Genomic DNA, 25,083 nt, shown 5'->3' on the forward strand with positions numbered 1-25,083 from the left:
TTGCAGCATTCTCCTAAACAACTGAAGTAGATGGGGACTTGTAGACTACAAAACTTCACTCAACTTTACATCTGCATGGGAGTGAGCAGATAATGAATGCATTTTCATTTTAGGGTAAACTAATACTGTGAGGAAAATAGCTTGAATTCTCAATATAAATGTTAATATAACATATAAATTGAAATGATGTAATATTTAGCCTATCCTGCTTAGTTAACTAGGGAACTAGGAACTAAACCACAGCTTGTACCTGGTTAAATCTCATGTGTAATGATACAGTAAATATAAACTAATATGCTACACTGACCAAACCATTGACTACATAATACTGTCAATGCAGCCGGCTGAAACAAATAAATGTTGGCTGTGAATTGTCTGGAGTGTGGCCTGGCTCTTTGTTGGGCCTTCTGCTCTGGTCCTGCTGGAGGTGGGCGGAGCCTATGGCTCTTCTCTCTTCCCCCAGTCCCCTCCTCGGAAGTAGACGCACCAGTCTATATTCCGTTTTTATTTTTATACATTTTTTACAACAACCCCTTTTCCCCAACACTTAGCACCATGGACGCCAAGATGGACGACTAAACAGAAAAACGGGTCCCCGATTTCACCCCTTTATTTATCCTTGAACTGAGAGGACCGGATGAAATCCAACTGTGGTTTTCTCCGCTTCGCAGGGGAGGTAAGGCTTCGGGCTACGACTACTTACTGGACCTGAGTCACCCATTTAAATGTCCCTACTTCATGTTAGCGCAGGCTTCGCTGTAAACGCGCTCCAAATAATTTTACATGTCTGAGGGGAGCTTAGTGGCCAAGGTTTTCAACATTTATTTACAACCAAATACCAGTTTAAGCGTACTAGTTTGTGCGCGACGTCACGTCGGCTAGCCAGTTGCTAGCGACTGCAGCTTGTCAAATTAGCTCCGTTCACAGTAATAGTCGTATTCAGGATAATAATGGAAGGAAACGCTAGGCTATGCACCTGCTTCGGGAGGCCCGGTGGTTCCCAATGAGACCTCCCGAAGGAGGTTCAAGCTTGGTCCAAATAAATAAGAAGTAGTTGGATTTCATTCTGTCAGACTTCAGTGAGCTGGGCTATTATGTAACTTAATGCTGAATAAGGTTACAGCATGCACAAAGGTTATTCTCAAAGAAATGGGCAACGTTACATTACAACCTTGTGTTTAGGGTCTGTTTGAATCAAGTGCGAACTGTTAACATGACTGATGCAATCTCCAGCATCTTCAATGCCCTGAATAAATAAACATTACCTCAAACATTTCTCTGATAATGTCTTCAGTCAGCTTTACAGTCTGATCGATCATTAACAGAATAGGAGAGCAGAACAAATTATCTTTCAGCCACAAATTACTGTTTATTATTTTAATTTTTTGCTCTAGGGATGGAGGGTATCGATTTTATATTCAAGTATATGGAATTCCCAGTGTCCATAAATAATCCATATATATTCTGATATACACAATGTCTGTGAAATCTAATGAGAACTGTTAAAGGTTAAAACAAGAATGTCTGGTTTTGATTAAAATATCTGACAAATCAAAGAACTTCATCACATTACTGCAAAAATATTGTAAAATCCAACTTTGCTGTAAGGCAGAGCTTCTTAGTGGTTTGTGGCATAGTCCATAACGACCCAATATACCTAGAGATAGAAAAGGCAAAGTAACCGCAATACAAACAAAATAACTCACTGACAGTTGACAAATTTCTGTTGTCATGTTGTCATATATCTTCATACCGCTTATTACTACTTCTCTCATTTTTATTTTTATTTTTTTAAATAGTTAATGACTGAGATGAGGGCTGGCAAATACATACTGCCTCGTCATAAGCCAAAAAGGCCACCTCCATTAAATGTTGTCCATCCTGCACATCCTACAACATCCTACACTACACTCATGCACACCTCTGTATGTTCGCAACGCCCCGTGTTGTAATAGCATACAAACTTTGCTATATTGCAAAAAGTGAGAACATGCAACCCGTTTGTTCCCTTGGGCACCAAACTGTGAGCACAAAAGATTAAGATTTAAGAGAAAATGTCATTTATTCATCTTATGTAGTCATCAAGTTATGTCAACCTACACTGTCACATTACATTCATTTTGTGTAATATAAATCAAACCCGCCTATTTTTTGATGGATTACGTGAGTTGCAATATGCAATGTTCTGATGTGCTGTTTCCATGTGCAGGTAGCTGTATCCAGTGGGGAGGTAGGCTCAACCAGGGGAAGAAAGAATGAAGTTCTACGAACCCTGGGGAAGCCAGAGGCTGTCTTTTCTTCTAGAAAAGGCAGCTTCTAGGGAAGCCAAGATGTGGAGGAACTACGTGCCAAAGAAGCCCTCCTCACAGGTAAGAACTTAATTCTGGTGTCTTCATTTCATTGGAAAAATACATGTCAGCACTGAGAAAAAAAATGTTGAAGCGCTACAGTTTGGGGTGCTGAAGTCTAGGCTCAAATAATTGCATTCATACTGCAGCGGTCTCAGGTTTTTCAAAACTTTAACACTCAATAACTTGCTTCATTCAGAAGTTTGGTGTTGTTGCCCACAGTGTGATGTCACAGCCAGATGTTTCCAGCAGCTCTAACATCTGTAAAAGTTTCAGTGACATTTTATAGAAAACCATAGAGGACGAGTTAGTCTGTACAGAATTGTGTAACGATCATGACATAGCAGGCTTGTTTAATGATCACAAAGTAATTATTTCACTGTTAGGAGAAAACAAATTTCATCTTTCTTCCAACCAAGTGCAAGAATTCCACTAAGGCTGCTAGTTGAATATTTAATGATTTTTACTAATTGCAGGATGATTTTGTTTTATTTTGTCCATTAGCTGATAAAAAACTTTTTCTGTAACAAATAGAAAAGGGCAAATGTGCTTGCTGCTGAAAATTTGCAGTTGAAACAAGAGTTCCAGTCACTTTATAGGTCAAGTCTTTGTAGCGTTTGAAAAGTTTTTGTATGGCAAAAGCTGAAGTTGAAGCAGTGAAGATGTGGCTTTTGAAACAGAATTTCTAAAATAAGTTGCAATAGTACAGTATCCGCTGCCGTACGGAGTAGGTTAATTCATTCCCAGGTCCTCAATTCATCATCAGCACTCCATTTTCCAAATAATTTTTTTGTAATTCAAATTTTTATTTGTAAATATGACAAACAATGGCTCATATGGTACAGCTTACAGAAATCAAATAAGAAGCCAAATAAGAAGAGAAGGTCAGATCATAAAATGATTTCAGTTAAAGCATGGGTTGTCCTGGTCACAGGTCATGTGAAAATTGAAAAATGTACAAGCTGAGCAAAAAAAAAGTACAGTAGAAACAGTTAATTATAATAATTAAACAGATAAATAAAAGTAATAAACAAATATGGTATGAAAATCTGATTACAATGTCATAATAAGGCTACTAATTGGAAGTCAGATGGACCATAAAGTAATCCCAAATCCCCAGTGTCCCAGGTTCTTTGCCCCTTATCCTGGCCAACATGACCTCATATGATGTTGTCTCACTCATTAGAAGTTTCCACTCCTGCATTGTTGGGTGTATGGGTGATTTCCAGTGTCTTAATATAATTCTGGCAGCAGAGGCTATCCCAACCATTAGAACTGAATATGCACTCTTTGTCAGGTCTGGTGGTTCTGTTTTATCTCCCAAAAGACGTAGTCTTGGAGATATTGGCAGGGTTACTCCCGCCCATGTCCCTAAATATTCCAGTATGTTATTCCAAAATGGTTTGAACATAGAGCAATCCCATATTAGATGCAAAAAGGTGCCCATCTCTTTTTTACATTTCCAACATTGGTACTTATTATTGGTACTTATTAGTCCTGTCCTAAAAAGCCTAGTTGGTGTCCAATAGTAGCAGTGTAAAATTTTATACTGAATACATTTCCCTCTGGCTTCCTTGATATATTTACCATTATTTGCCATGATCTGTTTCCATGTTTCAATGTCAATTTCACAGTCAAGGTCTCTCTGCCAGATTATTCTCAAAGTGTCTCATTCACTACTAGTTAAATAAATTGAGTTGTTGTAAAATGTTGACGCCTTATGGTTAAGTGAATTGTTAATATATTCCACTATTGGGTTCGTTTTCCAAATTAGATGTAGCAGGACTCAAATATTGCTTTGTTTTTTAAGTCCTTATGATTTAAAAGATCACAATAAATCTACCTTTACCCTTACCAATAACAATTAAAATGGAATGAGCTACAGTTTTAGTCGAGTGTTAAATGAATTGATCAGTCTAAAGCCCCTTTCACATATGAACTCCGGACAATATCCACAGAGTCATATCAGGATATTGTCTACATTTGGTTGTTCAAAAATGCACTACACAACAGGAGATTACGTGTTTCACATGTGTTCACACATGTTAGAAATATTCCATACAGTTTGTGCAAGGGGTGACAACTTGGTAGGAGGCTACAGGCTACTCCGTATTGATGACTGTTTTTGCGTCATTATAAATACTTTGTGTATTTGGACTAGGGATGCAACGGTAGAGTTTTCCCACAGTTCGGTATGCATCACAGTTTTTGGGCTACGGTAACGGTACGGTTTCGCTATCTTAATATAAAACTACTCACACTAGCAAAGGCAATATTGCATGTAAAAATAATTAAAAGGAGATTTAGTCAAACCACAAACCTTATTATAAAAATTTAACACTTATCTTAATTGCCTTCCATAAAAAACATATGCAGTATCCAATCAAGAGCAAACATTATTGTGTATTGTGTAACAGGGTGTATTGAACGGTTCGATAAAATATTGAATATTGTTGCATCCCTAATTGGACTTATGCACAATATCATCAAAAGAATGGAAATTAATATACAATCAAGCAGAGGAGAGTACGAAGCAGCTTCTCTTCCTGTATGAAAATCCCACCGTACAAGGAAAGCTGCAGCATTCTGGATCTGTTTTCAACAGCAGTGTGAATGAGCCATATGGAAATGCTAGACACCCAGCAGAACAATTTTCTGGGCAGATGTTTTGTAGAATGATGAGCACTTTTAACGCCTTTTTCGCATGTCTTGCTGTGTGTTTGAGTAAGTGTTACAGCTAATTTGACCAGCACTAACATGGAAGATTACATGTCATCAACATGCTCATTGCTCACTGTGAATTCACTCTGGACAATTGTCTGCTCTATTCACACATGTGGCTCCCCTGGACTTAGGACTGTAGAGCTTGCAGGGTAAAGTCCAGAACAAGTAATGCAGACATTTGTATTCACAAAAACAGCTCTTTTGGGTAAACTTTGGATAAATCCAGAGTTACAATGCATGTGGGAAAGGGGCTTCAGTGTAACTGCTGGATGAAGTTGAAGCCTCTGTTTAAGTGTAAACCCTAACTTATTTTTTATATACATCCATTTATGCAGCTACCCTTTGTGTGGACAGAATTGCATCAGTTCTTGGACAATATCCACACTCTAGGTGCCAAATGATGTTCAAGAGTCAGTTTAAGTGTAAGTGATTAAAGGAGCTTGAAGTTTTAGGAATTAATACAAATTTTAGAAAATTAATGACACAAATTGACTTGTTCTTGGAAACAGGTGATGCAGTTTCACCAGCTTGCAGAGCTTCTTTTAAGATTTATTAAGAAAATATTATGAGACTCAACTTGTAATGTAGATTTTCTTTGCAGTAAGTAGTCTGTTCCCAGCTGTGATGCATCAGACACGACAGTAGATTGCATATCATCATGAAGGAGTGATGTGTTGGAAACATGTTGAGTCACTGAACAAAGACTCAGCTAACACAGGCGTTTTGTTTCGTCACATCACCAGACTCAGCTGGTCTCACCCAGTCTGCCCATCTCAGCTCACGTACTTGAATGATGTCACTAATGGTTAGTTTTATCACACCCTAAGCTGGTCTCACCCAGTTTGAGGGCGCGTCCTGACATGATGTCAGATACCTGTGAAGTTACTTCAAACCCTGAATCATTCAGCACTTCTTTAGCACATGAGTAATTTTAATCAGTTTGGTGTTGAAGAACTTGACTGACCTCAACCCCACACAACAGCTTTTGAAATTAACTGGGACCCCAGCTGTGTGCCAGACCTGAACACCTCAATAACATCAGTGGACCTCACTAATAGTGTTGTGGCTGAATTGGATTAAATCCTTGCAGCCAGGTATGAGCATCAAGTGGATAGTAAGAAATCAGAAGAGTGGAGGCTGTTTTAGCAACACATCAACTACCATGGTTTTTGAGTGTAATGTTCATGTACTCATACAGTTGGTTAGATGAAGTAACAGCAATCATGTGGCAAGGGATTATCATTAAACCTTAAAAACTCAACACACATTATATTCATAGTTTTACATGTACATCAACAGGGCTTTCATTCAGTTTAATAAAGGCAATAATAGTCAATCAAGTTAATTTGTCACATACAATCATATAATGTGTAATCACAGTAAAATGAAATCCTGCCATTTCCTTCAATGTAGGCTGTGACTTCAAGATCCTAGTGGCCTAAGAAGAAGTAAATAGAAGTTCTTCTTGTACAGTAAAGCCCTTCCCTATAGTGGACATCTAGATAGCTAAATCAAATCAAAATGCTACATCTTTACATATAAGCATATTATTACATTACTTTGTATTCAAACACTAATTTGTTAATTATCCCATTTGTCCTTCTTCAACATTATCATAAGTCTTTATTTATTGAGGAAAATTATAATACTTTTTGTAATAGTTTCCATTTTTTAAAAGTTACTTTTATTTGGTTTCTGTCTCAATTTTGCCATGGAACAAATATTTTTGTTACAATTTTAGAAGAAATATAATGTTATCTACCATCTTGCATTAGTGCTGTCAGTGGTTGACAATAATTAAGTTGTCCTCCATCCTGCATCTCCCCTCATTAGTACTGTAGTATTTACCTGCATATTTTTCTGCGGGGGACTTGCTGCAGTGGCCTCCGTAACGCCCCATGAAGTAGTGATTGTGGTCTCATCTAATCAAGCTAATCATGCCAATTGAGCTAATGGCATCTACAGTGTTGTATCCCTATCCGCTGATCTGTATATAGGAAGCCTGCAGTGCTGCAGTTACAACAATGGATAAACCGAAACGCATAGAATTTCAAGAAAAATAAACTGCAATAGTTTGTCACCCCAACATTGAATTATGGTCAAGAAATGTGTGTTAGATGTTACTGACTGTGGTTTGTGCTTGAATTCGTTTTTACTTTTTCAGTCATGTTATTTAACAAATCGGACATACAGCATGTGTCGAATTTGTGCTTTTTACTTTCTCCTCCTCTATTCTGTTTCTGTTGGTGCCACTGTTGCAGCTACCTGTACGTTATTTACAGATGAACAGGTGATCTAAATGTGTGCTATTCAAGTTAAATCGAATTAGCAGTGGGATAATCTCTGATTGCTAATCCAGATCTGTTGCTGCTGAGTCACTGCCACATGTTCATGTCTCTGCTAGTTAAATCTGACCATTGCATCGCAATCAGCCTCCTGTTGTCCATCTGTGGTTGTTTGGTTTTTCATCGTCTTCACATTAGCTAATCAGGGAAACCTCGGTTCTCCATCCAATAACTACTTTTTGTTATTTTTAAATGGTAATTCAATTCACTTCCTCATGAAATTAGCAGAGGGCTAATCTCTAGGAAAATATCTTCAAATTGAAACATATCATGGAGGAACAGTAGAGGAGTAAACTGAACAAACAGGTTGACGTGGCTTGGAAACCACCATCGATGTGGGAGAAAAAGCCTAATGAGACACTGGATATATTCTTCTCAAAATTACTAAGGGATATTGGGATATGGGCATGTGCATGAATAAGCAATGAAAGTCGATTGAACTGTGTCGCATTATTTTTGGGGACCAAAAATATTCACAAAGCACAAAATACAAATTCTCTGTTTTGTGAACAAATTAAACAATCAAGTGAAACACTAATATATCTCGATATCCCTAACCAATTCTGAGTAGTGTATATACAAATAAACCCAGCTTCTTTGTTAAAATAGCAAAAGTGATATTGTTCAGACCCTAACATTTGTTATTTGCATGCGCTTCACAACTATAGAGTGGTTGTACCATGTCAGTAACCTTTCTTTGTATGTTGTCTGACTTAGGAGTTATGAAAATCTACATTTTTTGCCACTCGCATCATTTCAAGATGGTAGCCAAATGAACCCCATGGCCCACTGTTGGCTGACATCAATATGAAGAATTCTTAACTAGACACCACAAGGGTCCTAAAACTAACAAAAATGTCATGTGGGTATATGGAAACCTATTCTTCCTGCTAGGTTATGTCTAGTCCCTGGATCTGCCTATTTACACCTTTTGTGCTGATAATGAAGAGGCCAATAAAAGGCTGTAAATGACGGCATTGAGACAGTTCTGACACTTATCAGTGCCTTTGGCCAAGTTAACAGCATGTAAACTATTGAGGTCAAGGAGGCAGTCGGTCCCCACAGAGACATATAAACAATGGTAGTGTTGCTGGGTAAAATACACTCCAGACAAATCGGAACTCAAAAATTTCCAACCTCTTATTCCTTTGGCTGATAGACCTAAACAACAGCATACCACTTTTTGACAGATATAACTTTATAAAAAAGTATCTGGATTACCTTCTTTGAGTTTCTTGGTGGCTGCATGTGGAGAATGTTGCATAAGGGACTCAATCTTTTTCCTGACAAACTTCCACAACAGAGACAGTCCTAGTTCTTCCAAAATAGCGTTTTGATATGTTCATCTGAAAAATTGTTTTATTTGCATGCCTCATGCATTCATACTGGGCATGAAAACATTTGGCCTAGCAGATGGTGCCCTGGACACATGGGCCATGTATTCACACCATTTGGCTAATCAAATGCAGCCCCAGGTAGCCATCAGCTACCATCAAATTACCATACCATCAGAAGTGTTGACTGTGGGGTTAGCAAACACAGTTATCAGTGAACCTATTAAAGCTGAAAGACATAGAAACTGTATAGCAAATATGCAGACTTCAATATTAGTTTATTTATCCCAAGTTCTATCGCCCTTGCAGTATCGAACAATGTTGTTACACATTGCAGCTTTTGCCTATATTGTGCAGGCCTTCTAGACTGTTATTGGCTTACACACCTCTCTTCTGTGTCGTGTGGAGGTCTGGGAAAGTGACGGTGGTTGTGCCCAAGGCAAGTGTTGTCTATGCTCCAATTACCCTTAACTGCCAGGACTAGATGTCTCTTTAGGATCCCCCCAAAATGAGCTGAAGGAAGTTTCTTAGGAATGTCTGGACTACTTTGCTTAGCCTCCTGTCGCTCTGACTTAGAGAAGCAGTAGAAAGTGGAAGTCACTGACAGATTTTGGCTTTTTTGTCCAGTAGTGGAAATGGGCTGGATGTAGGCCAGTTGTTTTTAGTTTGGCCAGCTAAGACCTGAGAGCCTGAACGGTGTCAAATTGCAGATTGGTTGGCTCACAGGGTCAGTTGCACTGTGACCTTTGACTCCTGCTGCTAGTCCAGTATTACGCATTCCACTCACTAAGCCAGGGGGCTTTAGCTCCAAGACAAATCAGAAATAGAAAAAAATAAGAATTTAAGTGTTGAAGTTGAAATTTCAAAAAATCATGATTTAACATGATCTTCCTGTATGGCCAGGAAACTGACACCATCATTGGTCAGTTTTACCAGTGGTTGTGAGTTTTCCTGTGTCAGCATAAATTCTGACATGTAACCAGCAATTATATGGAGGGTCTGTGGTTTAGTAAAGCTATAGTTGGTTGGCAGAATAGTAAAAGCATCTTGTAATTTGGTGTTACAGCTGTTTCGGGGAATACTAACTATCATCTATATGAAACCACTTTCACCCACAAATGAACGTATTCAAGCCATAGTTGACCCATTCATACCAGACTGCTAATCCGTTGACAGTGACTTGTGGGTATTACAACCCTTCTGGAAACGTGCTATTGTTGAGCTCTGCAAATGTCATTTGCTTTAAACACCACATATGAAATTCCCACTCACCTCAGTTATATTGAGAATGATGTCTTTGCACAGAGATTCCAAAACAAGATCTATCTGTGAGGCACGCAACGATTCATTGATTGATATTTTGACAGAAAATCAAAAACTATTTTGTAATCAGTTAATAATTTAAGTCAATTCAAAGCAAAAATGCCCAGCATTTGATGGTTCCAGCCCTTCAAAGGTGTGAACTTCCTGTTCTCTTTTTCTTGTCTTACATTGTAGTCGATTGAATATTTTGGGCTTTTTGGCCGTTATTGTAGAAAACAAGACGGCTGCTCACATCACCCTGGGCTTTAGGAATTTTTTTAGTTAATTAAATTAGATTTTTTTTTAATTAATGATTGATTTTTCTTTTTATTACTAATCAAGAAAATGTATGGTAGGTTAATCAATAATGAATAAGTCCTTGGTTGTAGCCCTACTACCTGCATGGCTAGATACCACAAAGAGGAGGCAGGAAAATATGTATTTTGTTGTCAGGGTGAACAGACGTTTAAAAAGTAGCCACCGTGTCAGTGTTTACTCTTAACAATAGCTATGAGTAATAAACTGAAACTGTACTAACATTAGGAGGCACCACCCAACCTCATGTGGGGAATGTAGGTAGTATTTGGTAACTTGTATGTCCAGATGCTTTTGAATATTGTCTTTCAAAGTAATTACAACACCCAGGCCTCTATCTTCTTTCAAAACCAACAAGCATGTACCATGAGTGCTACTGAGTGAGTGCTACTCATGTTAACAACTGAGTAGTTTTGCAGGACATAGATTTTCAACACATAATGTTTTTTTCTCAGGGAGCCCAGATTGGTAGTAATTTTCTAACTTTTCTAACTTTTCTTTGACCTTTTGAGGTGAATGAAATTATATTGGATGTGGTTGCATCATCCAGCCCTTGTGCCGATGGTCTGGTATAACCTCAGAGATTTTTTTTTAAAGTTTATTTGCTCTCCTTATCAAGGTTTATGCAACAGCTCACACTACAATCTGATTAGTCTCTGTTGATTGAGCAGACCACAGTTTATGACTGAAAAACTGCTACAATATATACCATAGGGTTATTTTACCGTAGTATTTCTAATGTAACTCTATATAAAGTCTGCATATCTTGTAGAAACCTGTGTTTAAACTTTCATCACAAAGCTGAATTGTATCTGTGGTATGTTAAACGCAGATCTGATTACACATGGTGCAGATGCAGGGTTTTCCCTGCTCCTGGCTGTAGTTTAAAAAATCAGCCCAACACACCGAGTATACAAACTAAAAGGTTGTGCATGTTATGAAACACCCTTCATACAGTATAACATGGATATTGAAAAGGTTACATCAGCAGGTGAATTATTTCCATGTTCAGATGGTAACAGATGGAATTCCTGTAATGTTTTTGGATCAGGTTTTGTCAAGTTGTCAGGCTGGTAGGGGTGTGACGATACTCTCGGCTCACGAGACGAGACGAGACACGATATTGTGTTCACGAGAACGAGACGAGACGAGATTTTAAGAAAACTACAATGACAAAATATATGACTGGACCAACAGACTTTTATTTAATCGAGTTGCACATGCATTTTGAAATGTTTTGGCCTGTTAGTGTTTTCTTTTAATTCTTAGTGTTTTCTTCACAGGTGCAGTTGTTGATTTGAGTACCGAGCTGTGGTGGTGCTGTATATGTCTCTGCATCGTGCAGTTAGCCTACTTGTAAAGGACACCAACATAGTGCATGTTGGTTTTTATTTACTGTGTATTATTTTAGATATTTTAGTTTGACACTTCCTGTTAAACGGATGTATTTTATTTTGAAAGGGTTTGGTAAACGGAAAAGGAGCGAATGGACAGTAAATTGATTGAGAAAGGTAAACAAGCATCACATGGATAACCGAATAAAGGAAAATAACTACGGTGTTGAACTAAACTACAAGAGTGATTTATTAGCCCAGCCCATACTTCAGACCACCTCCAGTAAAAGCTTCATTCATTTTAACTGGCGCTACACTACTATTTGCAACACACACACAGTAACTTTGACGAGTGGTTAACAACACCGTCGGGGAAACTCGCGATTAGCAGTGACAGCAAGCGGGCGAAGAGGGATCGGTTATCCGGCCACCCTGGCTTGCTTGAGGCACTGAATTAAATTGAACGTGTGACTCATTTGGCTCGGAGGGGCAGGTGGGCGAGGGTGTTAAAATGTAGCGCTCTGACTGGCCAAAAGCTTTTCACTCCACTTACACGCAGATTGTTGTGGCTCAGCGGCAGAATCAACTTCATATATTGAACTTGCATAGAAACTGAAACCGGCAAACTGCGAGATGCAACAAAATGCAGGTCAAAAATAGAAGTTTGGATAGCTCACAAATCTCGCGAGAAAGATTTTTAATGCGACGAGAAATATCGTCGAGTTTAATCTCGCGAGATCTCGTCACACCCCTACAGGCTGGTTTATGTAGATCCTGTTTGTGCTTTTAATGTAAGTATGTCAGTTACAAAGGCCTCCCCATGGTCCTCACTAAATATCTCAAACTAGGTGATTCAGTAGGATAAATAAATTGCATCAAAATGTTCAAATGTTGTTGGCCCTGTAGTGGAAACCAGGCCAAGTGTTGCCCCTAGATAACCTTGCTGTATTAAAGAGAGAAGAGAAACTCCTGAGGACTCCGGGCCTCTTTGTTTGTTTCCTCGTATGTTTGACTAGGAATAGTTCCCATTGTGTACATTGTAAACCTGAGTTTTTCTGTGGAATTGGCTTTTGGATCATTATGTATCAATAGAAATGGCAACAAGTAGTTTGAGACAGATTTTTTACATTTATTTATTGCAACTTTTATTTTTTATTTTCAGGCAAAAAATATGGGTTGACAGGCAAAAAGATCGATCGAAAGGACAAGAATTTCCAACTGTTTCATTAATTATTAATCATTTCATTTATTTTTCAAGCAAAAATAGTGGGGGGAAAAAGGCAAACATTCTTTGATTTTAGCTTTTCAAAATAGAGGACATGCTGCTTTTCTTGTCATATATCATAGGAAACTGCTGCAAAAAGATACATGCAAAAGATAAATATCTAATCAATACCTGGGATGTTTCTGGTTTAGGGATGAAATATCTTGAGATAACAAACATTTTGTCTTGATCATGAGAAAAGATTCTTTCCTCAACATAACAAATAACTACTCTGTGATCTTGCCACAGCTGGCCAGTTATCTTCCTCTTCAGGAAAACATGGACAAGATCAAATGTTTCAGTAGTCAGTACAAACAACCCCATTGCAGTTGACATTGTTGTTAACATTGTTGTTAACATTGTTGTTTGTTGTAGGATACAGACATCACCCCTGCCCAGCGGGACGAGGCTGTGCGCTGGTTGATGGAGCTCCATGGCAGACTGCAGCTGTACCCAGAGACCCTGGTGTTAGCTGTTAGTATCCTGGACCGCTTTCTCGCTCCCATCAAGGTAAAAATACGAGTACCACCAGTACTGCTTTAATACTGAGGTTTCTTTGAGCAGAATTACCAAATAGAGCTGCTTATACAGTATTCACTTTCAAAACAATAGAAAATAGTACCTCTGTCTCTGCTTTTAATTCAAATCAGAACCCCTCAGACTAGACTTTAGTTTGCTTTTGGTTTGTTGCAGGAGGTGATTGCTTGATAGCTTTGTCTTGATTTTCACTACTTCACAACAATGATGACAAGGCTTTTCCTACCAGGTGACGGTCTGCGTTTACACAGGAACGGGAAGTGTCAGTTGTCAATGTCCTGTAAGATTAGCACCCCACAGACAGGAAGTTAATGTTTTTAGCTAAGGAACAAAATCTTCCAGGACTCTGTGTATTTCTGATAAGTGTGTGTGTGTGTGTGTGTGTGTGTGTGTGTGTGTGTGTGTGTGTGTGTGTGTGTGTGAGCGGTTTCAAACCTAAGTTTTGTGATCTTTGCTACCTCATAAATTAACTGCCGATGTTGAAATAGAGAACAGACTGCTGACGCATGTTTTCTGCTTCCTTTTTTCCCCCTCCATCTATTACCACTGAAACGCTGATTCATGTTTTCAGTAGTCTGAAACAAATAGCGCTGTAGGCATTATTGATAACCAGTGCTGTTGAAGTGGATATTGATCAGTGCTGCTTGATACAAACAAAGCTCAAAGAACTAATTAGAACTACCTTTATGACTTTAATTAAGTTATCTTTATCTGAACCCATTAACTGTTCTTTCTCGTTTCTGCAACATGACCCAGTAACTTCCATAAGTATGTCTCAATTTAGTGTTCAACAGCAGGACAGATACCAAAAATCACATGTATGGATGCAAACCCTGCTTAGGTGTTTACTTGCATTGCACTGGATGTAGAGACTTGTCCAAATCTATACAAGTTCAGGTTCCCACATAATGGAGCCTTCACACTGCACCTTGCCCGGGGCTAAAAGCATTCTTAGAACCTTCTTAGCTGTTTGCCCCAAGAAGATAGCTAAGAAAGCATTCCCACTTGGACAATGCTGGCCCATTCCAAATTGGGCTAACCCCTACTTTAACCTAGGACTTGCTGGCCCTGCTGCAGAGTAGGGTTGGCCCTGAGTTTGTGGGGTTGTCCCTTAAAAATTGACTTGACACAGGGCTAAATGGTGCTAGTGTGAAACAGGGTTAAAGTAAACACAGTAATCACCCGGCATCTAGAATCTTGAGATCTGATTGTTCCATCGGACATTTAACCCAGGATGGCTAGTGTACATGCAGTGTGAACCATATAGCATTGAGCTTAAGTCAGCCCTGGGTTAACAATTTGTGTGTGAATAGGGGCTAAGTTATCCCAGAGAGTGAAAGAGTGTGAAAAGCCCTAATGAGTCCTCAGTTTCTGTTACCAATTTACGGCAAACACTGCATTCTGCTACAGGCTTCATGTGAAAATAATCTACTAATTAAAAGGTGGGAATTGTCTGTTTGCTAATCTCCACCCCCTTAGCTTATCACTAGCCCCATTCACATTGCCCTTTCAATGCGGGAATCATGCGGCGATACTCAGCCTCGCCATGTATGAAAGATGCGGACAGTTTGGCTGCTCTGATCCGCACCCGGAGGAGGTATCAGAGCTGCAGCAGAGGCAAGGCAGCGTCTATGTGAATGGAAAAGCCGGCAGCGTGGAACTGGAGTGTGTCGGTCTGATGGTGTTCACAGTCTGACAGCTAAACGGATCCTTCACTCATCAAATAAAAGTGTCCCACACTTCAACCCGCAAAGCAACATTACAGGTCCAAACAACAGTGATGTTGTAGCAGGTCGTGTCTTCAGCATCTTATATGCGAAAAAAAGAATACTGCATCCATACGTGGAAAAGTGTCTGTCATCCTGTCTGTCTTACCAACTCTTCATCACATTTAGGGTTTGTTGAATTGCGGTGATAATTTGCGGTGATACAGTTTGTAGAAGAAGAAGAATCTTTATCACATACATTCATACAATGTACAACATAGTGAAACTGGTGTACATGGCCAAAGCCCTGAGAAGAGCTCTAATCAGGTCACATAAGTAAACACACCTGTATGGGTGCACAGGGGCATTAAGGAGACAGAGTGGTCTGCCTTTTCATCTGCCAGCCATAGTGGAAATGTTCTACCCAAAACAATAACATAATACATATTTTGTCCACCAAACTGGAAGTACAGCACTCTGCTGTAAAGTAAATATTTATTGATTTACTGATTGATGGGCTTGTCTGTCTTCAGGCCCGTCCAAAGTACCTGCGCTGCATCGCCATTGCCTGCTTCTTCCTGGCTGCTAAGACCTGTGAGGAGGACGAGGTGAACACAAACAACACATCACACACATACCACTAATAAATATTAATCTGCAACAAAGAGTATTCAATGTTAAATCAGATATGTGGAGTTCACAGCACTGGGACAGCTCAGTTAAGTGTGTGTGTTAAGTGTCTCTCTCTCTCTCTCTCTCTATCAGCGTGTGCCCTCTCTGAAGGAGCTGGCTGTCTCCAGCAGCTGTGGCTGTTCTCCATCAGAGATCCTGAGGATGGAGAAGATCATCCTGGACAAACTGAACTGGGATCTGCACACCGCCACAGCACTGGACTTCCTGCACATCGTAAGTCCGTCTAATGTACACACACACCGTCAATGTGTCTGACAAGATCTACACTACATTTCAGGGCCCTGCAAAGTTTTAAGTTTGTTAAATGGCTTATTTGTTGAATACTCAAACAGTTTCCATGTTCTAAGGCCTGTCATCATTAAATTGCTGATACTGGAAATATGTATCCAAACAGTCTAGTGGCCTGTTTGAGTTTGTCGATCGCTAATCAGTGATACCTGGTGGCAATAAGCGTTACTGCCTGTCCTCCTACAGTTTGTTTTCTTTATGGGTCATTCTCACAGACAATGCTCAGTTCATATCATGGATTTTTATGGACCATGGATGGATAATTGAATCTTTTTTGCTGTATCATTTTATTTGTACTTGTGATAACAGCAGACCAGTAATAACCAAGGACTTTATCATCTCCTAGAAAAATAAAATGATAAGGAAAAAAACAATCTGCAGCTTCACAGCTTTGATCAGCTGCTTTCAGTCTGGTTTGTCTGGTTTGGTTCAGGATTTCATTCTGCTTTGATTCTGAAATTTAAAAAAAATGGAACAAAACATGTATTACTTTTAAATGTATAAATTTTACTTAAAGGATAACTACCGTTTTTTACAACCTGGACCTTATTTCTAGCATAAAATACGATCATTTACTCACCCAGATAACTTTGGTGTCATTTGGCGTCGTTCGGACGAAATTAGATCCAGTGGAGCGCCGATATATCCATATAATGCGAGTGATCCGGGCACCGAAGCGCAGCCTCTATGAGCATTATCTGCCACGAAACTAGTTCATTTCACCAATATTTTGTTACGATATGCTAGTGCTATTCCCCTCTGAGTCCGGGCTCGTCTATTGTCAACATCCGGGGTCTGTAGGTTGATCTACTACCTCTGACCTGGAAGATGTCATCTCTGAGCTGCGCGTGCACCTGCGACAGCCTGGCTTGTTTACCTGTAGCTGCTACTGCTAGTTTGACCCCGGATGTTGATAACAGACGAGCCCGGACTCAGAGGGGAATAGCACTAGCATATCGTAACAAAATATTGGTGAAATGAACTAGTTTCGTGGCAGATAATGCGTTATATAGAGGCTGTGTTTCAGTGCCCCGTCACTCGCATTATATGGATATACCTACATATATGCTACACTGGATCTAATTTCGTCCGAACGACTTCAAATGACACCAAAGTTATCTGGGTGAGTAAATGATCATATTTTATGCTAGAAATAAGGTCCAGGTTGTAAAAAACGGTAGTTATCCTTTAAGAATGTAATTCTTTACCAGCCATCTTAATGTTTGAATTGGTGACTCATAATGATTATTTTTCTCCCCTCTTCTTCTTCTCACTCTCCCATAGTTCCATGCGATGGTGTTGTCGTGTCGTTCTGGGTTTTTGGACTCCATGTTGGGACTGAACCGCTCTCAGCACCTTGCCCTGCTCACACGCCGACTCTACAACTGTCTGGCCGACCACACACTCATACAGGTAGAGAGACACACACATACACGATTTACTCTGCACCATAAATATCTCTGCTCTTTTGTGGTTATGTAACAGTGGTCAATTAAAGCATATTCTGTTTTTTTAACACCAAGGCAAGTCACCCTCTGAGTCGCAGATTTTATTTAATATATCTTGACTCGTCACATGTCTGAAGTTTGTTCTTTATGTGTCCCTGTAGCTCAGAGGATCCATGCTGGCCTTGGCCCTCATCACCCTGGAGCTGGAGACCTGCTGTCCTGACTGGCTGGCTCTTACCATCGACCTGCTTAGGAAGGCACAGGTACTAGATGGACCCTGTTTTATTATTAGTGGCAACTTGTGGCTGGTCAGAAGCTCTGAATGCTCAGTGTGGATGGTGTAACCAAAGCAAACAGAGGACAGTGTTGATGGAAGTGCAACAGAAAGCCCAGATTGAGCTTCTATGAAAACCAGAGCAAAGAGGAAACTCCAGACAAGTTTAACTTAGTTCCCCAAAATGGATCAACAGCTGTTACCTGTAGACACTTTTTTTTTTTTTTTTAAATGGAAGAACAACAACATATTGTACCAAATATTTCCTTAAGTTGAAGCTGACGGTCTGAGAAAACACACAACTTGAACAGGGTGAACAAGGATGTTGAGAAAGGACAAACAGAAAACAGAAGGCAAGGGAAGTAAAGCAGAAATTGCTAAACATGAGGTCTCAGTGCAGCAGAGGGGAAAGATGAGATTTGGAGAAATTGTCGGAGAGCACGAGGAGAAATTAATTCAACAATTTTTTTATTGGAGAGCAAAAATACAGAAACCTCAAGTTTCCCTTTTTGGTGTCTTACCCCGGACCTGAAGGCAACGGTTGATTCTCTCTGCAGCTGCTGCTCCCCCCCTCTCTGTCTGCTTTCACAGTTTTATGACATTGCCGAAAGACAATAACTTGTGCTTCCATGTTTGTCCTCAAGTTTATTGTCTCTCACTTTGGCTTTGAGCGAGACATTGAGTGTGTTGACCCTCAGGATGGCACTGCTGTGAAATAGTTTGGTTATGACCACACTGAGATATTATCAGTCATAGAGCATATTAGACTGCATGTAGACCAAACAATATGCTGTCAAACTCATTCAGACACCTTCTGCACATTAAACACAGCGACTTATGGGCTGCTTTTGTTTTATTTTGGAGGACATTTTAAAACACACTTTAATCATAAGGAAATACAAAGGGAAGGTTAAGTGGCTTTAGTTGCCTCTCATTATCATTTTCAATGTTTTCATTTTGTTCCATGTTACATAACTGTCATTGATTTGTTCTTTTCTGTAAATAACTTGATGAACAGCAATTTACAATTAATGCGATTATTTATCATTTTGACTATAAAAGGCCTACTATTGGTGGTGCCCATTTGTCTGTCCAAAGTAACACATATCAACAAATTGGAGGTAGCAGGTAAATTATGTCATTACAGGCAAAATATAGATTAAAAAGAAAAGAAAAAGAAAGCATGATTGTATAAGAATTCAGTTTGCTGCATATTTGTTAAACAATTGCTTTATTATAAATGTTGGTACGTTTCATTTTATCGGCCAGGTATGGGTGATATGGGTGGTTAAGGTTCATTATTCCTGTTGCCTTTAATTTAAAATAAGAGCACACCTGTTTTGGCTGGACTGAAACAGTGGAGCCGGCACCACTAACGCATTTGTCCATGACTGAGTGAGTGAGCAGGAAGTCGAGTCTTTGTGTTTCGTTGGCCAGTGCCTTTTCAAATAATCGGTGCAAATTGTAATTACATCACCAGGGGGCGTACCTGCCAACATTCCGCTTGCTCCTCTCTCTATTTGTAACTCTTTTTCCTGCTGTGCTCCCCTTTTATAATTTCTCCAGCTAACCTCCTGATTTCATAGTGATACAAATCAAATGGCTGTTTCTAAGTTTCTGTATGGGATATGTGTTGTGGTACCTGGCATCCCAAACCAGAGGGATAGTGGAGCATGCCAGACAACCCTGGCTGTCTGACGTTTGTCACTCACCCTTGCGTTCGCTCAGGCCCTCCGATCCCCTCAGTTTACCCCTGAAAATGGTATAAAGTGATGCCCAAAAAAAAAGAAATAAGGCTCCAAACTTTACTTAACTTGTTGTGAGACTTTCCCCTTTATTGACATTATTATTTGTCTCCTGTCTCACTTGCGTGGGACACACAGGAGGCGGTAGCTCCGGGGAGCACTGCCTGCTTCCTTTCGGTGCATAACCGGGCTGTCCAGACAGAGCGCCCCGCAGTGTGGTGCTCCGTACCTGGCTCATGATCAGTTTTACTGTTTTTGATTGAAGACTAATGTAACGTCTTTTTACTCACTCCGACATGTGCGTTAGTCCTTTTTGGACTAAATGCATTATAAATTGTGATCTGCTACTTCAGTGAACGTTGACACAAAATATTACTGTGACCACTACTGAAAATTGCACATGAGCATTATATATCCAGAAATTCAAATAATAAACTCTACCACTGACTACCTCACTAATGAATTGGCCACATCCACTCAATGATCAGACACAGTCTAGCCATATACTAGGTTTTAGCTTGATAACATAATGTTAGCCATGTTAAGTTAGATTAGGAGAATGGGGCACTGGTGAGGCTCAAAGAATAGTTAAATCATCTGTATGTTGTTTAGTCTTCCAGCATTTTCTTTCTGTGGCTGTAATGCTGTAGCTGCCAGACGATATATGTCTTGCTCACATGCTGTCTCCATCTTCTGTCTCCTGTGTTTTTCTCCCTCGTCCTTCTTTCCTCCTCTGCCTCTCTCTCTCAGATCGACAGCTCTGAGTTGATTCGGAGTCGAGAGCTAGTGGCTCGTAGTCTGTCCACACTGAGAGCTTCCCTGCCTCCAAACACTGTCTACATCTACCAACCCCTGCAGAGCCAAACCACTGTTCAGCAGGACCCCACGCTCCCTTCCTGCACACTGGGTATGTTCAAAGGGGAAGTCAGGGAGTTCTACTGCATCTGTGAAAATCATTGTATGAAGCCTTTTGTGGCTCCAGAGGGATGTGAAGTTCGAAAGAAGTGAGCTTACCAGACCCCTGTAGCCCCCTCCTCATCTCTTCTCGAGGCTACATTAACCGCTGCTAGCATAAAACACCAGAATCTCTGACCGAACTCTCAGCAGTCGAGCTGCATTGTGGGGAATGTAGGCATAAGGTTTTGTTGAAGAAGAAGAATGTATGGAATAAAAAAGACAATATCCCTGGTTCTGCTGCATCTGTATTGTTTGTTTACTGTTTGCATATTGACTTTTACTTGAGAACTTTCAGTAAGTAGTATTCGTGGTGGTAGTAAAGTTTCTGTAATTCCTTTCTTTCCAGGGATCATCACTTCTACCACCGAGTCTTCCAGGGACCACACCTTCGTCACCGCCAGCCCTGCCCAGCTACAGACAACTGCTGGAGGGGAGGAGGGGAGCCAACAGCCCTGGAGCTCCGTCTCTACCAACAGCAACATCCCAGCTCTACTCTCTCCACCAAGACACCTCCGCCATCTTAACCACCTGCAGAAGGTCACACTGCGTTGCAAGGCCTCCACCAAACGCAAGGTAACACTATCTCTCTCTTTAAAAAAAACGGCAAAAACTTTGTGTAGTAATCAATTAAATGATTAGTCAATCAACACAAAATTGATCTGCAACAATTTTGATTGATTTGATTTTGATTTAAGCAAAAACTTTCTGCTTTTGAAATGTAAATGTGTGCTGTTTTTTTCACTGTTTCTTGAGCTGTTATCGACCAAATGATTGACTGATTAGTCATGAAAGTATTCTGGAGACTGAGTGATAAAGAAAACAGTTGTTAGTTTCAGCTCTAGCCCGGAGTCACAATATACAGTAAGACTGCCTGTGTGTTCAGGTGGAGGAGATGGAGGTGGATGACTTCTATGATGACATCAAACGCCTCTACAATGAAGACGTCACCACCATCGCTGTCCAGGAGGGGGCAGCAGGTGGAGGAGGAGGAGGAGGAGTAGGAGGTCTGGGTGCCTGCAGTGTCCTGTTATCCCGGCAGGAAGGCAGCTCACCCCCCTGCCCGCCTCTGCAGCCAGTCAGTGCCTCCTAGAGACCAAACAGCAACCTGTTTACCAAAACCATCTTTACACTGACCCCATCTTCCTGTTTCACTGTCAAAATAAGCTCCTCAAATCAAAGTATTCAAACTACATTCAGTCTTTTTGATCAAATGGTGACATTTAGGCTGTTCTTTTGGTAAAAGTGATGGGCACCTCCCTCAGCAATAGGCAACAGAGTACGAGAAAGAGAGATTTAATTCAGTGTTCCCATCTGCATAAAGAAGCAATATAAAGGCAGCTCCTCAGGAAACGTTGCCCATCAGAGTTGCCAGAAAAAATTCTGTTACATCACTGATTTTGGTGAAAAACAAGAAAATATTGATGTAAGGAAACGGATAAAGCAGTGACACGGATGGTTTCAGTGGTTAAGATGGTTTTGGTTTCAGAACAAATGACCCCAGCGTGACCCTGAACTGTTCAGCTGGCCTGAGTCAGCTCCCATCATCCCCTGCAGCTGGAAAACAGAGCCCAAAAAAAATTAAAACATTCAAAAAATAAAAAACCTGCTGCTGCTACTACGATCTTATTAATTATTATATTTGTTGAACACAAATACAGTATTACAAAAGTAAAAAAAAAAATTATAAATAGAAAAGTTACCTTGAAAAAAAACCTAGAATTGACTTCTCTAGCCCTGTGTCTCGCTCTCTGTCCTGCTGTGGAAGAGTTTTGAAACTGTCATCGTTTGTCAACTTTTATTTGTTGTTCACATCTTTTACTCTTTTCTTTCATTTCATATATTTATGTTGTCATTCCGTCTGTTCCCTTTTCCTTCCTCACTCTGCATGTTTTCATCTCTATTTATAACATCTTCATGGAGTCTAAATCAAATGTATGAATGTTTCTGCATAGACGATTCTCTGTATTACTCGCCCAGATAGAAAAAAGTTGTTTTTTTTAGTGAAGTGCAATTTGATTGTTAATGAGATGCTGATTTAAAGATCCCTCCTATGAATCCCTGTTTCCCCTTTTTCCTCTCAGCTTGTTGTGATGGCTTGACTGAATGAAAGTTTCTCAGGTTGTTCTATTTGCCCACAAACTACAAGAGGTCTCTTTGATGCTACCAGAGACATCTGGTTTCCCTCTGCAGGCGTCTTGGCTGTCAAATGATCATTTTATTGATTGTTTTGGAGCTCAGGTCCTCTTGAGACAATAAATTATTGGTTACAAAAGCAGCTCTCAATGGGTGAAGTTAACCACAGTCTGTTACCGTAATCCCACCCACTCTCTGAAGGACCCACAGTAATTGTTGTCCAATCAGGGTGCTGCAATTCAACATGATGTAACTTGGTTCATTGAATGTAACTTATATGCCCTCATCTAAAACCTTGAAAAGTCTTGGTCATGAGGACTCTTTGCTATGACAACAGCTAGAGGGACCTAAAACTGTAGTTTACAGGCTCAAATCTAATAAAGCAAAACAACAACCTTGAGTTAATAAAAGCATTTTAATATAAAGCTAAGAGACAGAAATGTGGTTTTTGGCGTCTGAGCTTCCGAAGGAGACAAGTGACAATCTTCACTTTGAAATCTAAAACAACATGTTCTGTTTTTATCTCTTGAAGTTCTGTTTAATATGTTTTTATTCCTGCAAAAAGCTCTGTTATTCCAGCTGTGGGAGCTGCTGGTGACTGCTCCATGTCCCTGAACACACCGCGGCACCAATAAATAAAGAGTATGAAAACTGTGCAAGCTTATTGTCTTCATTTTATCATACAGAAACATTCATGTTATACATTTGAATCTTATCCAACAGAATACAATTTTTGTTTCTAGATAAAAGTTACAACTCAAGAGTGTTGAGGGGTGAAAGTCACAACATGAACGTAACACAATGGGACAAAACTTATCAAGTGGGAGTCCCTGGTCTAATTTGTTTAATTTGAGATCCTTAACATGGAAAAGCTTGAGAACCACTGACTTACAGAATAAAGATGTAACTAGGGTATAAAGGAGTGTGAATACTGAACTTGGACTCGTCAGGTGGACACAAACCTCTCCAAAGGGGTGCAGAAGCAGGCAGCTGTTCGCTTACATGTGAGCCAGAACATTATTGCAAGTCTATAACACTGGATGTCAGAAGTTGTGTTATTTAGGTTTAAGCCTGGGCTGAAACAGTCAGTCCATCCAAATTGCGAGAAAATGTTTTGGCTCTAGCATCCGTTCATGTGTGTTTCTGAGATTTCTGCCTCTATGGAGGTTAATAGATCTAAAAAAAATACATTTAGAAGTTCAACTGGAGAAACAGTATCCCCCTTAATCTGGACCTCACAGTTTAGTAATAAATGACTCTTTCCATCAATTTAGAAATTGTACTACCTTGTAAATAACGAAAAGTCTGCATTCCAATACCCATACTACCATATTATTAAGAGTGCTAGGGAATGATTTAGCTAGCCCCAATACATAGTATGTCAAATGTAGTCTGCCAAAAATACCAGGATGTCCGTCTGAAACCGGTCACATATTGTAGTATGCAAGACAGCATGCGTTTCTAGCTATTCTTCTATTCTGCCCTGATGAAAAGTCAAAGGATTATCGAGTCATTGCAGCTCATCCTGAGGGAAACGTGGCAATCGGTCCAATAGACACTCAAAACCACAAATGTGAACCTCATGATGGAGCAAGAAGAAAAGTCAGGGGATCACCAGAGTTGTCAGCATGCATGATCTGAGGAAAATGGATGTCTGCAAAATTCCACAAATACCATCCTATAGATTGTAAAATTTCAGTCTGGACCAAAGTGGTGGACTGACAGACTGATGAGTCCACCCCTCCTGCAAAGCCAAAAGTCATACACATTTCTTTGTCAATGGAATGATCTGTTTTGGAGCATGTACAAACATCAATCTCACTGACCACATATTGAGACTTTAGCTTTTCTGTGCAATAACAACTCACTGCAGCAGACCAAGGTCTTCTTCAAGTTGGTCATTTGACGGAGGACAAACACACCATGGCTCCTTTTAGTTCACTCTCAATGTGACAGAAAAACAGTGATCCCCAGGCTGAAGGTTCCTAAATACACACAATAGTATATGGAAAATATTATTGTCCCACACTGCAGTGGCTGTGAGTTTTACTTATCACTTCCAGTATGTCAACAGACAGGTGACCACAACCAGTGAACACTTCTTAGTTCGCTGCAGTGTCCCAACCAGAGGCTGGGCTTCGTCGTTGCATTCTACAGACTGGACGTTTGTCACATTAAAGGCTGGGGCAATGTGGTGGCCGACGCACTGTCTCAGGCCCCCTGTCTGCAGCGTCTCCTGTGTGTTATTTGTTTGCTGCTGCTTAGCTGCCATCTTACTGTTCTCTTTCTTTTTCTTAAATCAGCTTCCAGGATGTAGTTGCTAACGATAGAGGGGG

General features: G+C 40.0%; 1 protein-coding gene across 1 annotated transcript; it reads left to right on the forward strand.

Annotated features, from left to right (window-relative positions):
• Window positions 1–438: 438 nt before the first annotated feature.
• Window positions 439–23,401, forward strand: ccni (cyclin I). Its single transcript, XM_084383021.1, has 10 exons — window positions 439–676; window positions 2,210–2,369; window positions 13,342–13,476; window positions 15,743–15,817; window positions 15,975–16,115; window positions 17,475–17,603; window positions 17,800–17,901; window positions 20,408–20,564; window positions 20,961–21,187; window positions 21,498–23,401. Exons 2-10 carry the CDS (start codon window positions 2,256–2,258, stop codon window positions 21,702–21,704), a joined length of 1,287 nt encoding a protein of 428 aa, XP_084239147.1. The 5' UTR covers window positions 439–676; window positions 2,210–2,255; the 3' UTR covers window positions 21,705–23,401.
• The last annotated feature ends 1,682 nt before the right edge of the window (window positions 23,402–25,083 follow it).

This window comes from Pagrus pagrus, assembly GCF_965226575.1.
Source record: "Pagrus pagrus genome assembly, chromosome: 19".
NCBI classification, from domain to species: Eukaryota; Metazoa; Chordata; class Actinopteri; order Spariformes; family Sparidae; genus Pagrus; species Pagrus pagrus.